The sequence below is a fragment of the Echiichthys vipera genome (assembly GCF_963691815.1).
Source record: "Echiichthys vipera genome assembly, chromosome: 1".
In the NCBI taxonomy this organism is placed as follows: Eukaryota; Metazoa; Chordata; class Actinopteri; order Perciformes; family Trachinidae; genus Echiichthys; species Echiichthys vipera.
The window spans coordinates 27,630,784-27,646,639 of NC_139826.1; the positions used below are offsets into that span (position 1 = coordinate 27,630,784).

The following is a 15,856-nucleotide window of genomic DNA, read 5'->3' on the forward strand; positions in this document are numbered from 1 at the left end:
GGCTTAATTGAAGTTAAAAAAAACAAACAAAAACATTATATAGAGAAGAGACATTAAATAGATTACTTACAAAAATGCAATGTTATTAGATGGATACAACACAAATAGCTTCAGTCCCACAGCTGTATTACAAACTCACTAAACACAGAAGATCTTTGCACAAAGAATGTGTTTAATGCACAATATTTCACTTTAACCCAATTCAGTTTCCAACACCAAAGCCATATTCACACAATGTAAAATGGAAAACATGAGCGCTGGCAGAAAAGGTGTTATAAATAACATGATTCTGTTATGGCTATCAAAGTATGACATGACACAAGAGTCATCTGTTCAACCATTATGAACTAATGAGTCATTCAGCATGATGCTGCTAAAAGTCCCACATCCTAAGCACCATTAAATAAAAAGGTGCCGGAGTAAATGCCAGATAATTTACCATGCAGTAGGAAAACATTAATCAGTAACAGCACAAATTCAAAGCACATTTACTTTTCCTGATAACTTCACAAAAATCTACTTGATAAACAGGGCAAAATTTGCATATCAAAGTAGTTTGCTGATTGATTAGAGATTTGCAAATGCAAAAATAACAGGTGCACTTTTGCCACTTTGGTATGAACAGTTCGTGCAGTGTGTGTAGGTGCTCAGGACAGTAGTGAATGTTCAGGCTTGGGACAGTTTTTTTAGAAATGGTTTTGCGGCTCTCCCGAGGTCTCAGTGATGTTTTGTACTGTAGCAGATGCGACAAGCCAGGACATGAAGTCAAACACTTCCTCAGAGGAACCCAAAGCTTTATGGCTGCAATTAAAGAAAAAAGGAAGAAAAGATGCATGAAATGATCACACAAACACACACACACACGCAGACGCACGCGCACACACAGTAGAGCTAGCTATTCACATGTACCTAGCAAACTAGGCTTTAGTTTGCTGGTTTAGTTAAGCTGGATTTAGCTATAGCCAAAAAGACATACACACATGTTACACAGCAGGTTATTTTAGCTCCAAAAAAAAGTTATATTTTATAAGTTTTACATTAGATTACACCAACGGAGGCACAATTAAGTCATACTCCAGCCATGTAATGCTTTTTGCTTCTTTACAGTTACCAAGATTACTTGCTGTTCAAGCAATGCATCAACAACTTTGCACATCAAACAGCAACCATACTAAACTGCAGCTTCAGCTTCAACTTGTATCAGTTTATAGAAAGCTGTGATATGAAATCTGTCACACTTGCACGAAAAACAACCAACAGACCTTAAGCCTTGCATTTTACGATACCAGGGTCTCCTCCGGGATCCTAGGTAGATCGTGCGCACACGAGTCTCCTCTTCAGGTGTCCAATATCGGGGTAAGAAGCGGTCATAGTTGGCGTTGTTAGATGTCTGGTGAAGAGTCTGCTGCACTCGGCGGATATACAAGTCATCTAGAACAGGGTCTGCATCAGTATAATCATCCTCAGAGTCGTCCTCACACAGAGCTCTCAGGAAAAGCTCTTCATTCGTTGCACACTCAGGAGGACACACAGTGAGGGGCGGTTGAGGAGAAAAAGGGTCATCTTCAGTGCTACAGCAAAGAGCGATATAACCACATCTGTGTTTATGATGACACTTTGGATAAAATAGTAGCACCAAGTATCACATAAATGATCTCAGACCTGCTCCAAAAATGTTAAAAGGCAGAAGTGTGGCTGAGGATTGATGCATGGAAGTGAATTCACTGTTTTTTGAAGATAAGGTTGGGGTTATGTAATGTTTTTTTAATTTCTAAGCAGCGGGGTAGTTGGTAGTGTGGCTGAGTAATAACAGAGCCAAGCCAAGCACAGACAACACATCAAGGCACAACATTGTGCATTATCTGATTTTTTTTTTCTTTTGTCATTTGTTGAGCAAGATTTGATAACTACAGACACTGAAAACATCAAAAAATACTCAGTGTTTTTTTGTGAATGAAATTTGGGCTACGTTTTTTTTTATTTTTTATCAAGACTAAGTAAAAAGCACTTATCAGACATCAATCAGCCACACAGTTTAGTAGGGCTCCCCTGGCTAAAAGCCAGAGATTTCTCCGTTTTTCAACAGAGATGGACGGCATAGCCCTGCAACATTTGTTTCTCGGTTTAATTTAAGACAGTCATTTTTAAGATTCTGTTATCATACACTATTTTTGGTTGTATGGTTAGTGAATAAAAAAAAACATTTTCCAAAAAAGGTTTGCTGTCTTTTATGCAGGTTTGTAATCCTAAGCGACTCGGTTGAACAAGGTGCTATCTATGCACTTTAAGGCATTACTGCATTTAGCGAAAAACAAACAAAACCTATTTGAACCAAAACACAAAATAGAAATCAGAATACCTACCCAACGAACAAAAACATGAATATCAATCAATCAAATATGAGGGTCCAGTCAGTAGTTCTGATCTCATTACAATTAGAAAGCAGATATTATACAAGGTTTGAATACCATAAAAACATGAAAGTAACTAGAGACCATCTGGTGATGGGAACACAACAGCCTCAAAGCCAACGGGCCACTGCCCCCTTCCATACTTTCTACCCCCTACTACAGGGCTCCTTTCTTGGATCACACCCAACTTTGAACTGAACCTTTACAACTCTATAATGTTTTGAAAGTGATTTATGGTGACTGGCTGTTCATGAATGCATGCCTCTCCCCATCATTGAATTAGGCTTAGAGTGATAAAAAAAAAGTTAATTAATGAAACTTCAAACTGTCTGAAAGCAGATCAGTCATCAAGTGATTTGATAACCTTGAAATTTGCTACAAAATTAGTTTCAACCAAGAACAATCCATGTCATTATAATAATGATATTATTTAAACTTTGTGTTACGATTGCACTCTGGAATAAATTATATAATTTCTATGCCATGTTTAAGATGAAATTCCACAAAAGGGAGAGTTGCAAATACAAATAAACACAGAAAGGAAAACATTAAAATCTAATGAGGGAATTAAATGTAAAATGAACAATAACAAAAGCAACTGCAGACAGTTATTTAGCCGCTGTGGATAAGTGAGTGAGTGGCAGTAAGTGAACTCCCTGTGTAATCGACACATTTGCTGTACCTGGCGAGTGGACTGGTGCAGCCCCCTCCATTCCCCTCCTGTCCTTGTTTTCTCAGTATGATTGGTGGTGGAATATAACCCTTATTTTGCTGTGTTGAAGGATGTGTCGTCTCCATCTTGAAAACCTGCTCAGCTTCGGCGTCACTTCCACAACCTTGAGACCGCAACATGTAGAAAATGAGCAACAGAAAAGAAAGTCTGGAGAACAAGGACACAGAAGCTAAAAATCAACCAAAAAACAACCTAACTGAGCAAAGAAAGCATGAAAGAGAGAGTCTTAATATCAGAAGATGACAAAGAACCTTAAGTGGGTGGCTGAGTCTTTACACAGCCAAGTATTTCGCCTTCAGGCACTGTTTTATCACCATGCTGTGGAACTTGCCACAATGTATCACTGACGTGCACAGAGACCAAGATTGCAGCCCAATGACAGGTTGAGTAAGAAGATCAGAATGTTGTAATGTTGATCCATGGTTGGAGAATAGAATCATCCACTTATTGTATGGGTAAGGGTCATGGGCTTTTGATAAATACTGTATGACAGTATCAGGTAAATCTCAGGGGGAAAAATGTTTATGGATAGGACATGATGTCTTCCTGTTGAGCAAAAGCTGGCACAGCAGTTTGCTCTGCAGGGTTCAAGAGCCCTTACAATAGAAAGTCATACTGCAGAGCATAAACTTTACAGTAACCATTTTTAAAAAGGGGATGGTTAACCATGTACAAGTCATTGACTGGGAGAGTTTATGGAGAATGCACAGAGAAACACACCTTCACTGTTTGGGCAGAGGGCTCTGGAGTCTAGAGAGTCGATGTTGTCCATGCTATGTGCCGTCTTATAGCTTGGTCCCATGCGTCGATATTCCTTCCTCTGTGGGTACCAGCCCTCTTTCACAAACATATTACTGCCCTCATTTAGAGCCTAGAAGGCACAGTTAATGTTAATAACAAAAAATAAATGACTACAAGTGTGTAAGCGCAGAAGAACAACTCACATTGGACATCGACAGCCCTGACAGCCCTTCAAAGGCCTTGAAGTTCAGCTGAGGACCACTGTAGTATGCATCTTGGTGAGCCTTGCGACCCAACCAGTAGATTGTGATGAGAACCTGAGAAAGAGTCGACAAAGACACGTAACTGACCGCACACAGCTTCCTTCTCCATCCCTGCTAAAACTGTAGGTTTTACTACAAGTGGGACTTTTAACAGCCTGCCTGTGTTTTCTCACTTATTCAAGTCCTACCGTACGGGTGGCTGAGGTATAACATGAAATGCCCACCATAATCTAACTATTCTCAAACTCACAACCAGGGACTTAAATGTTTAATAACTTGTAGATTTACAGTCTGGCAGATTAGGCTTGATGCCAACATAAACAAAAACACTGTTATATACAGTAACATAGTAACATGATGTGACCTAACACATCAATGAAAAAGGTGACAGTGACTTACTTTGCTAAAAATATACAGGAGAAGTTTAACTTAACTGGATTCCCTGTCCCTACAACTACAAAATAAAAAGCCAAACATTTTACTTTGATTTTTTCAAAAGTCAAAGTAAAAATGCTGTTGTATGTGACACTGTAGTCTTGCAGCACCTCCTGTCGTACAGAGGTCTGACAGATGCATCAGATTCGCCAAGCCTGACAGTATAGAAAGCAGAAGCCTGCTACCATAGCTAAAAATGTTAAATTTAGTATTACACTCCTAACTTTTTTTCCTTTCTATACCACAGTGTATGATGCATTTTCACCGCAGTATCAGCCACAAGAACTACTGGTGACGTGAGGCACGTCATGCCCTTCACAAGACAACTTAAACACCATCAATGGGACCGAGTGCTGTTGGTCACTCTCCACTCACCTGACACCATGAGTAAAAACAGTGAGTTAAGAAATGTGAAATGTGGACCTCTTCCTGGCAATTAGTGCTTTGTTATTTCAGCAAGCAAAGCATTTGGACACCATTTCTCACCTGCCTTGAGGCGAGGGCTATGCTTCGACGGATGGCCTCTCTCCCTGGCACAGCCCGTGTTGAAAAGGGATTATCCCCAAGACTACGTATAAGAATTTTTCGATCCATATCTTAAAGCCAGCATAGAGCAGTTAACATATTGGAAAGATCCATGTAGGGCCTTGAGAGATTTGAATACATATTTTATAGAAAATGCTAGTTGGATTTAAAAGATAAGACTTTAGAATGGTAATAAATGTCTCTGTATGGACTCGCCACTATGCTTCAGTGTCTGTAGCTGCTACCTGAACGGTAAAGTTAAGGCATTCACTGGATCCAGACATTTTCAAGATCTAGCCATCATTGTAGAATAATAATAGAACATAATATTACAAAACAACCTAATAAAAGGGTAGCTTTCAGATGTACAGAGAGCCACTGTTATTCCATATGTAGTTTTTTTTCCCTTCAATTGGCAATTCTGTTGGCTATCTACGCCTGTTTGAATCATTGAAGCTAAAATTGGTTTTTAGTTTCCGTCATTTATACAACCTCTGATTAAACAAGCATTAAAGGCTTATGCATGTCTGAAGAACATGCAGATACAGTTGTTCATTATTATTATTTAATAGCTTGCCACCTACCTCATGCCAAGGAAATCATTACGCTGCACATAACAGGTCACCATCATCATCTTAATCCTATTTACTGGTGTCATTTGTCACCCATGATTTTATTTATCTTTAATTATTTAGGGACCCTTAATTCTCATCAATTCCTGTTAAACGCTGACCCAACTCACAAAAGTGTTGTGCATTAAGGCATCAGTAGACACTTCTATGGAACAAGATTAACTGTAAAATGAACCAAAAATCAATAACTAATAATAATAAACAAGCTAATAAAACATCCCTCCAAATACAGATGCTGCTTCTTGCTTAATTTGAATGTTTAGGGTGAAACAGTTGCATGTCAACATTTTTCCATGATGCAACTTTAACATTTACTGTGAGAATAACTCTTCAGTCATGTATGCATCTGGTAGGAGATCTGCATGAAAACTGGATTTCAATAGATGTAAATTAACCCCAATTGGTTAATTCAAAGAAAAATGTTACACCCATTTCACAAGAAAGAGTGCTCTGACAAGCAGCCTCATTACTGGGTCTGAGTAGTCAGCTATTGTGCGATTCAAATGAGGCTTCCCAGATAAACAAACAACTTCATAAGCTTTGAAACATGTAAAATACCAGCAGTGCACACAAGCGTGTACACATACAGTACTCACATGTTCCCCACAAAAAAACAAACAAAAAAAAAAAACACAGACTTACATACTGGGCCTCTCACGATATGGAATACACACACATTTGTTGCAGTCGGGAGAGAGACCAGTGTAAAGCTAAAGTTTAAGGCACAGTGATAAAATACTTTTGGCACAGACTATCTAAGGTTTAATGCCTGATTATTAGAATGAGCCCCAAATTCAATCAACACAACGACCCCCTTGAACAGCATCATCCTGATGCTTGCTGCCGGCGGGAGCTTGGCCTCAACACCAGGAGCTGGAGCCTGTGTGCTACAGCCACTGGTAACTGGGATGATAAATAGGATGTTGACTGCTGACCCTCTCATGTAGTCACCATCATGTAATATAATATAATATAAATATCTCTCTCTCTATATATATATATATATATATATATATATATATATATATATATCTATATCTATATCTATAGTGATCAGTGTTGGGCTAACCGTTTTCTCAGATTACTTTTTTGTTGTAACTAGTTACGTACATGTTCATTTTGGAAGTATTCAGTTATTTATTTAGGTTTTCAAATAAGTTATCCATTACTTTAAAACCATTACAGGCCAAGTATTTCACTGAAAGAATGACCACCTGCACCTGTCACTGGAAGAGACTCCCACAGGGACTTTTTTCACATTTGAGACACGATTGAGGACAGACTTCTCTGCGGACACTGAAATGTCAGAGTATGCCTCTGCCCAGCTTGCTGTCAGATTGTTAGCAGCCAAAAGGTTCCATGCAGAGACCTGTCTGGTACCCTTGAGGTTTTCTATTTAGCCTTCTCTCATGTACATGGAAGTACAGCTACAGCACACTCTCTGCTCCGACCCGCTGGGAGCTCCGTCCACAGAGGGAAGCCGCACACACTGCCATGATAGAACTGGATTTAAAAATCAGCCAAATATCTCTTTAATAGAGTTACAGATACACATCTTGAGCTATAGACTGGCTTTATAGTGACAGAGTCAATACGTTCAAAGGAAGGCGAAGAAGTGTGTCATCTGGTCAATGTAACCAACATGCCAAGCAATCGCAAAGGGGTTCTCACTTTTAACAATGCAAAATCACTCTAATGAGTCACTTTTCAGTAGGAAATGCGGTAATGGGAAATGTTACTTTCTAATGGTAATATTTTAATGTAACTAGTTACGTTTAGAAGCAACATTACCCAACACTGATTGTGATATGGGAGTAGATATCATCTTAGATCTGGATATTGTTATATGACATATCGTAACAGTTGTCTTTTCCTGGTTTCAAAGGCTGCATTACAGTCAAGGTGATGTCGTTTATTTATTTAGAAATTACCAGAATGTTCTAGCTGTAATATTACATTACTTTATCCACTGGGTCATAAAATATATGAATGATAGAAAAAAAAACATTTCGGGAGGAGAATAAATGGAGAAATAATTTTCGTCAAACTTACATTTTTGAGTCTTCTTTTGCTTTCATCACGCCTGAAATAAAGGAAAGATAATTAATCATCTGTATAGAAAAGTGACACTCCTGATGCTGCAATTTACAGTGACTGCACATGCAGTTACATCACTTACTGTAAACAAGATAGAGAGCTGTTAGAGGGGAAACAAAACTACAGTGACATATTATGCCTTCTCATTTGCAATGCTCTAGCAATCAGCTACTTATCAGAATTTAAACAGGCCATAAACTCATAAAACAGCAGCTTGTCGTCAGGCAATGCTCATACCTTTAGAAATGCAAAGCAGCTGTGAGACTCAAACTATAAACCCCTTTTTCAGCACAGGTCTGGTAGTAAAAAATACCTCAGTGTTAAATGTACTCAATGTAGCCAATACAGAAAACATTAGAATTGATCTGACAGTCAAGCGAGTTGACCTTCAGAAGTAAAAAGTTTTATTGCTTTTTTTTTTTTTTACCTATGATACACTTTACCTGACATGACAGCTTCTGTAAGACAGTTGTACCTGAGTGTTGCACGTGTGGATAGGTCCTGCAGGTCTCCTGGATGAAACAGCTGAGACACATTCAGTCCCAGTTTTCCGCAGGCTTTCAGGAAAACATTCACATTATCCTGAAAATTATAGGGAGAGCCAAATGAGAGCAGAAAACTGGTAGAGAACCAGAAGAGGTTGTTGATGTTGTTTGGGATGTACTAATGTCAGGAGAGATTGCCAAATTCCACCATCAACCGTTCATGGTTTGATTAAATTTCTAAAAGCAGCAACAATTTAGAGTTTAAAGCAACTCTTGGTATATTAGTCAATTACTGTATAGACACTTTTACACATTTTTTTATTTGATATTAGTTAATGGAAGGCTAAAATTTAATTTAAATGTGATAAACTTTATAATGAATTTCATGGAGACCGATTTTAATTATGATTTTCATTTAACATTATTTCCTTTAACATTTGTTCAATTTCCATCTTGTGATTAGATTCCACTGGCCACCTTTTGAAGATTTCACCTGCAAAGTTTCGTGACCTTTACACAGTAATCCGGGCCAGGGGGGTAAAGTGGGGGACCCAGGCCCTGTGTTCGTACAAAACCTATCTTTGAACTCTGCCTTCATTTTGATCTCAACCACCCAACTGTAATGTTTGTTTAATGGCTGCATCTTGCACGGTAGGGACGCTATCTCAGTGACAAAATCTGGCCAGAGACAGACATCAGCAAAATACTCAAAACCCTTCTGCAGTAGCTCCCGCTACAGTATATCACATACACACACATGCACGCGCTAACAATGGTCTAACCTGATGCTCAATTTGACTGCATTTAATACAACAAAGTTAAATCATCTTGTCTGATTTCTTATAAACATAAATAGGTAAGGACCCTTGGCTATAATTACAAAGATATCAGCAGCAGATTAATGTGCTAGGTGCAGCCTGTAACATTATGGTCAGTTAAAGACAGGTTTTGCAGCTAGCCAAGTTACCCCATTTGAGACTCATCCAATGCATTAGATCCCAAACGACAACAGTACCTTGGTAACAGTAGTCAAACCTTAGCAAAGCAAACCATTACTTTAAGCTTTGAAAATTCAGAGCTGGACCATTTCGCTCGACAATAAGTTTCTACTACTATAAGTGTACAGCCACTTGTGACCCAATGATTTCTTTTGAAAATTATTCAAGTCATTTTAGGTACACTATAAATGGACGGAGGGGTTAGTAAGATCAAGCTTTGGCAGCCTCAAGTGGCAGATAGAAAAACTGTCAGTGAGATGCCAGTCCCCCATGTACATTTTCTTTATAACATATAATCTGAGTTCCAATAACCTTGTCAAGATAATACATGTACTGAATGTTCACTGTGATAAATTACCGGTGAAGGATATTTATTCTGTAACCACCAGTATAGTGCTTTAGGATGTCAAATAACTGTTGATCCTCTGCTGCGTGTGTGTCTCTCACCGCACTATCACCACCTTCAGTCCAGCATCCACTGTTGGGCTCTATGTAGTTATTGGCCCCTGGTGGGGGGCTGCAATTAATCTGTTTGGCAGTTATGAAGCCATGGAAAACACAGCCTGAAGCCAAAATGAATTTCTGCATTTACAATTATGCCAAATAAATAAAACATGTTGAGAAGTCAGATTGTCGCTATGAAATGCACTTTCATGATAATTCAGACTGTGGTAACTCTGTCTCTTCAACAGGAAACCACACAATGTGTCAAACTTCCTGGTGAGCAGGTGCCTGTTATTTTCTTGTTCGACACAAAATGCCGCCTGTCACATCTTGTCTCAGAGACACAAAAAAAAAAAAATCTAAGACTCACCAGGCCAGCGATAGGAGTAGACAGCCTGTTAACCCGCTTAATGACGCCAGGTTTCAACTGGTTGATCAAGCTATAAGGAAAACAAAAAAAGGTGAATGTTTTATGCTGCACATATTGAAATATTGTAGTGAGTAGGGCTAATTAATAAAAACTTAAACTTCAAACAAATAAATTACATTTCAAGAAATTGCAAGACAAAACTTGCAGTTGGGTGCTATCTTAGACACAGAACCAAGAGCTTTCAGCTTACATCCATAACTAGACTGCAGGGTTAACCTACTAGCTACCAAAATGCATCTCATTTGTTGGCCTCATTGTTACTTTTGGAGCTACAAGCGGATGCATAAAAGTCAGTGGTTATGTTGAAAGAAATTGGCTGCAGAAGATGGTAAAGAAACAGAAAGTTGTTGTGGAAAAAAACATCCTATTATATCTATTATTATATATTTGATTGCCTTTGTGTTTTGCATGCCTTAAAGCATTTCACATGCCTTAACTTAAAGCATGTTTAAAGAATACTGAGGCCCCTCAAGAGTGCAACTAAGGACATGACTATTTTCTAAAGATGGTCCAGGGCTGCTGCTGAAGCCAAAGCTGGCACATTAGCCTGAATACACTCTCTAACCAAAGATTTGCACAGTCATTTAGATTCAATTGAATTCTCCAAAATGAAAATGAGACATGGAAGGTTTGTGCATCATAACTCACTCGCAAAGCAGGACTCCATTTTCTAAGGCGGCACGGAAGTCGTTGCAACCAAACGATTTTCCAGTCACTTCCTAAAAATAAAAAATAAAAAGTTGTTTTGCCTATTGTCAGATTTATGGTTTTCAATTTTCCAAGTGTGTTGCTTTCTAATACACAGCTCCAACACAGGTCCAACACACTCTACAAATGAAACTTAAAAGCGATTAATACTTTTCCTACATTTTCAGATTGTTCATTACTTACATTTGCATGCATGTGTGGCTGCATATTTTAACTAGGATGTTCAGGTACTATGCTGACACATTACAATGGATGGTCTGTTAATGTAAACAGCTAATTGAGAAACACCATTGACATGAATAGGACTAAAACCTGATATATTGACCAGCATTAGCTTTTATTACTAGCGAAATCTATTAGAGTACTGGCGTATAAATCAGCTGATGGGTATAACGAGAAATACCAGAGATATATTTGCTGATAATTTATTAGAGGACATTTATTTTTCAACTATAAAATATCCTTCTCAGTATGCACCATCATAATCTGTCTTCTTTAAAAAAAATATATCAAAAATGTTTGTGCTTTAAAGATCTTTAAAGAAAAAAAGGCTGATCATGAATATTTTTTTCAGTTTTAAAATTTAAAAAGTGGATATATATTTAATATCCACTTCTGCCATTTTATACAGGCTCCAGTATGTGTTAACAAGTAATAGTAAACTGAGCATAGCCGTACTGAACTAAGGCAGACAGAATTGATATACTGTGTGTTGCTATGGTGTTCAAAGTATTTCAATTATAACTGTTCAACTATTGGAAAATGAGTAAGTCCTTTATGTACTCCTGGTAAAATACACAAGACGGCTGCTAGTGAAAAATAGAAACTAGGAAAAAATTAGGAAAACGAAGTCCTGGACTGGTAATACAGTAAAGTAACTAGCTGGATACTGTACAGATGCAGTTGAGAAATTCAACTACTACAGAAAAATTTGGCTCTATACAAACATGACAAAATACCTACCAAGCAAAATAGTTGGCGATTTTGATCAAAACAAAGAATGCAACATAACCTAAATGAATTTACATGACAGAAGCAAGCACAAGGCAAAGGGGGCTTTGTAATGAGGACATAAAAATGGGGCTATTAAAGGTCCGGCTCCATAACTAACAGAGGGCCCCAAAAGGCTATTCTTCTCACTAATTAGTCCCCCGAGGAATCCACAATCACAACTCATTTTTGGTAGAACTGGGTAGCGGGCAGAGAATGGAATCAGACAGACACTGCAGTGCCAGGTTAACACGATAAAAGACAACGATGTGGTCAAGATGCTCTCTGTTCTACAGAACCACAACTTTAATTGGTCATTTCAATAAACAACAGTCCCTACAAAACCACAGATTCAATGGATTTAAACCATGTGTTCTTTATTGTGTGTTTCCAGTTCTAACATGTAGCCTACAGAGTTATGTCAAATTTAGAGCTGCAACGCTAAATCGATTAATCTGCAACTATTTAATCAAAAATGCCAAACATTCGTTAGTTCCAGCTTCTCAAATGTGAGGGTATGTAGTTTTTATGTGTCACAGGCTAAAGTTAACTGGATATTTTTGGATTTTGGACTGCTGATCGCATAAAACAAGATATTTGTTGAAGTCACTTTGAGCTCCAAGACATTAAAACAAACGTTTATAGACGAAACGATTAACTAAGCATGTAATTGGCAGAATTGCAGAAATGATTGTCAGTTGCAATCATGATCAAAACCTTGTAAAAACATCAGTTATACTTTTCTATATCCTAATGTCGAAAAACCAGCATCTTAACTGCGTTACGGCAATATTTACATCATTTGGACGACGCTTTACATTCTGCTGCTTGCATGTCATGTTCATTTTGCAATAAAGTTCTTGATAAAATTATAAAATACTCAGTACTTTTCACCCGTCAAGTATTTAATTAACACATGGGTGTACAAGAAAATTCCATGTGGTTATTTCATAGATATTGAATTACCAGTGAATGTTATATTGTGATGCACTGTATATTGTTAGAGATATGAAATTACCAGAAGATGTTGGCCATATATCTCCCAGCCCTAGGTTATTAAAAAGAAAATATTATACTTAAATTAAGGAATTAATTCCTCTGGTTGAGAAGCTGCTGAACACTGAACAGAAAAAAACACTTGCTGATAAATTGGACTGTTCGGCTCCTGTTTCTCCACAAACTGAATGGTCTGTTTACATAATGTAGAAGAGGTTGATCTATTTTTATTTCTTCTCATGTCCAGTATGGAACTGTGTAAATATTTGTCATTTCTGCAGGTACTGTGCTTATGGTAAACAGCAACTATTTCATGACACTTGAAAGCATGAAAGCCTTTTATCTGCAATCTTTACACTGGTTATTAGTGCTCACACATTCCCGACATTGTTTGGCACAAGGGAGAGTTTATAAAACCATTTACAGTAGGCTATGTATGCTTTACTTCCATCCTATCTAACACACACACACACACACAAACACCTCATTACTGCTCATACATCCTTTCATCTGCCAGTGCAGGAAAAATACACGGATAAAATTGGCACAGGCTTACTGCCAAGAATGCTCTGGACATAATTCTCATAATGATGCACTCAGACACAATTGACATTAATGGTCCCATTAAGAGTTGGTCAACATTCAGTGCCCACACTCTACAAGTTGTATTCATCGGTTATGATTTAAAGATGACAACCTCAACAATGTTTGGACAGGAGCAGCCTGTAGCAACCTAGAAAAAGCATATAGGCTATGAAAAACACAGGATTTCTCTTAAACATGTCCTAATTATCTGCCTTCCCTCCATGTGCATTTCCCTCTGAGGCTCTGAGTCCCGCAGTCAAATAATTTTTAATCTGAGAAGAGTCTTATCTTGGTATATTTTGCGTTTGAACTCAGGGATAGGAGTGTTGAGTCAGAGTAATTTAAAATGAGAACCAGCATCAACTGTTTTAAGAGCCCCAATGATACAAAACAATGCACAAGTGTTTTTCATGTTTTCATGGAAATGAATACAGCTGAAAACAAAAAACAAAACAAAAAAACATGTCCTGTCTCCACAAAGGGTTAGATGAGTTACTTGGCTGGACTTCTTTGAAAAGGAATAAATGAAGCACAAACACACAAATAAAACACAGATGGAAGTGAACCCTCTACCTCAATCCAGCGTTGAGCCTCGTTGAACGCGTCTGCACAGCTGAAACTGGTCTGCTGGCGCCACTCCATCGTTTACCTGCAGAACAAGCAAACGGCACCAAAAGAAATAACACATTTAGTTCGACTAAATCGAGCGAGAACGCCATGAACCACCACCGAGCGAGCTTATCAAATTAGATCGACTCATGTCAACAAACAAGAGGAAACCTCGCGCAATTCGATTTAAAGAATGATATGCATAAAAAATGCATTTCTTTAAACAGCTGCTGCTTGAAAAGTCACCTTGAGCTGTGTGCAGCTGCTCACCGGTGAAAGTTGTCCACTAATTGACAGCCAGTTTATCACCGGACACTTGCCATATCTGAAAAGTTCCGCTTATTGGTCGAAGTGGAGAGAAAGGTCTCCGCCCACTTCTAAACTACAGGCAAAGTTTCTAAGCTGAAGTGACCCCGAGAAGAGGATCTGTATGATCTGCAGAGTTTCATTGACCCCCTGGTGGCCTGATGTTGTGTGACACAGTTTTCTCCAACAGGAGTAACTATACACAAGCTGAAGGCACGAAAAGGCAAAAAATTAGGCACCTTTCAATAGTGAGTTACAAAAGGCAAATGCATTAGAACAAAAGGAAATAACAACAGCTAAGAAAACAAATAGATGGATAAAAAATAACATAAATTAAATAGACCATTAATGCAGTCATAGTGCAGCAATAAGTTGCCAAAATTAAAAAAAAATTAAAATGAAATATTGTAATGAATCCATGGCAGACTGTTAGCTAGATAGATCTATCTATCTATCTGTCTGTATATATATATATATTTATATATATATATATATATATGTACCGATCTGTGGAAGAGACTGAAGAAGAATGGACCAGGATCAAACCAGAGCAGTGTGAGAAGCTAGTGATGTCCTGTGGGCGCAGATGTCATTATAAGCAAGGACCTGTACATTGCCTATTCATTTTTAATCCTATATCCCAAGAAAACATTGTTTAAATCTTCTCTTTTGACCCAATGGTTACTGTTCTCTATTTTGCTCACTGTTTGTTTTCACAAAGTAAAGGTTTTTGTTGAAGTGCCTTGGTTATTTAAAAAAAAAAACATGCTAGTACAGCAGTGGTATAGCCAAAGTTGATATTTTATCAAATTCTGAAAAGTCAAAAATAACAATTTTATATATATATATATATATATATATATATATATATATATGCACTGCTAACTGCCAGCAACAGGACCGTAAGAGCATTCTGGAGGCAACTAAAAGGCAGTCTCACAAATGAACATCAAGTGTGGTATGAACCAAGAAGATGCTCTGTCCCTGCTGCTGTTCTGCATAGGGCTGAACCCCTCAGTTGGATCATCACTAAGAGAAAAGTGGCTAAGGATACAGGTTCCAAAGTCATCAGCCACCTCCTCTACATGGATGATATCGAGCTGTATGCCAGGAGTGAGCGTGACACTGACTCTCTGATACACATCACAAGGATCAGAAGCAAAGCAAATGTTCAGGACAGATTTAAATACCTTGGAATCCCACAGGCGAATGGAAATCATGGATAGGCCACAAGGAAGGTGGCCACAGCCGAGGAACCTACACTGAGTAAGGCATGTCCTGAAGAGTCATCTGAAGGAAGAACAAGGCCTGAGCCATCAACGCATACTGTACAGTGCCGCTTACCAGATACCCTGCTGGTGTAATAACCTAACCAAAGGAAGAGATAGAGACCGCTGATATCAAGTTTTATATTTTTTATACATATATTCTGATACCTTTTTTCTGAAAGAGGAGCAAAACAACTATA

The 15,856-nt window shown here is 38.1% G+C and overlaps 2 protein-coding genes across 5 annotated transcripts in view; both read right to left on the reverse strand.

Annotated features, from left to right (window-relative positions):
- Positions 1-14,361, reverse strand: part of LOC310948592 (LIM domain only protein 7-like) — a 28,982-nt gene extending 14,621 nt beyond the window's left edge. For 3 of the 4 annotated variants that reach the window (XM_083915769.1, XM_083915770.1, XM_083915768.1), the window contains exons 1-9: positions 14,329-14,361; positions 14,047-14,122; positions 10,843-10,913; positions 10,135-10,204; positions 8,313-8,419; positions 7,793-7,823; positions 4,089-4,202; positions 3,865-4,015; positions 3,094-3,247 (exon numbers count right to left, since the gene is read on the reverse strand). In XM_083915769.1, the coding sequence (XP_083771895.1) occupies positions 3,094-3,247; positions 3,865-4,015; positions 4,089-4,202; positions 7,793-7,823; positions 8,313-8,419; positions 10,135-10,204; positions 10,843-10,913; positions 14,047-14,115 (767 nt within the window). In that variant the 5' untranslated portion in view covers positions 14,116-14,122; positions 14,329-14,361. Of the gene's footprint in view, positions 1-3,093; positions 3,248-3,864; positions 4,016-4,088; positions 4,203-7,792; positions 7,824-8,312; positions 8,420-10,134; positions 10,205-10,842; positions 10,914-14,046; positions 14,123-14,328 lie in introns of those variants that run through there. The other variant, XM_083915771.1, reaches the window with a different exon arrangement.
- Positions 359-2,465, reverse strand: LOC310948613 (LIM domain only protein 7-like). Its single transcript, XM_083915806.1, has 3 exons — positions 2,364-2,465; positions 1,263-1,571; positions 359-801 (listed from the first exon to the last, which is right to left on the reverse strand). Exons 1-3 carry the CDS (start codon positions 2,378-2,380, stop codon positions 687-689), a joined length of 441 nt encoding a protein of 146 aa, XP_083771932.1. The 5' UTR covers positions 2,381-2,465; the 3' UTR covers positions 359-686.
- Positions 14,362-15,856: the final 1,495 nt, after the last annotated feature.

Coding starts and splice junctions, on each gene's coding strand:
- LOC310948613 (XM_083915806.1), bottom strand. Junction 802..1,262: donor CGTAAAATGCAAGGCTTAAG/GTCTGTTGGTTG, acceptor CTTTAATTGCAG/CCATAAAGCTTTGGGTTCCT.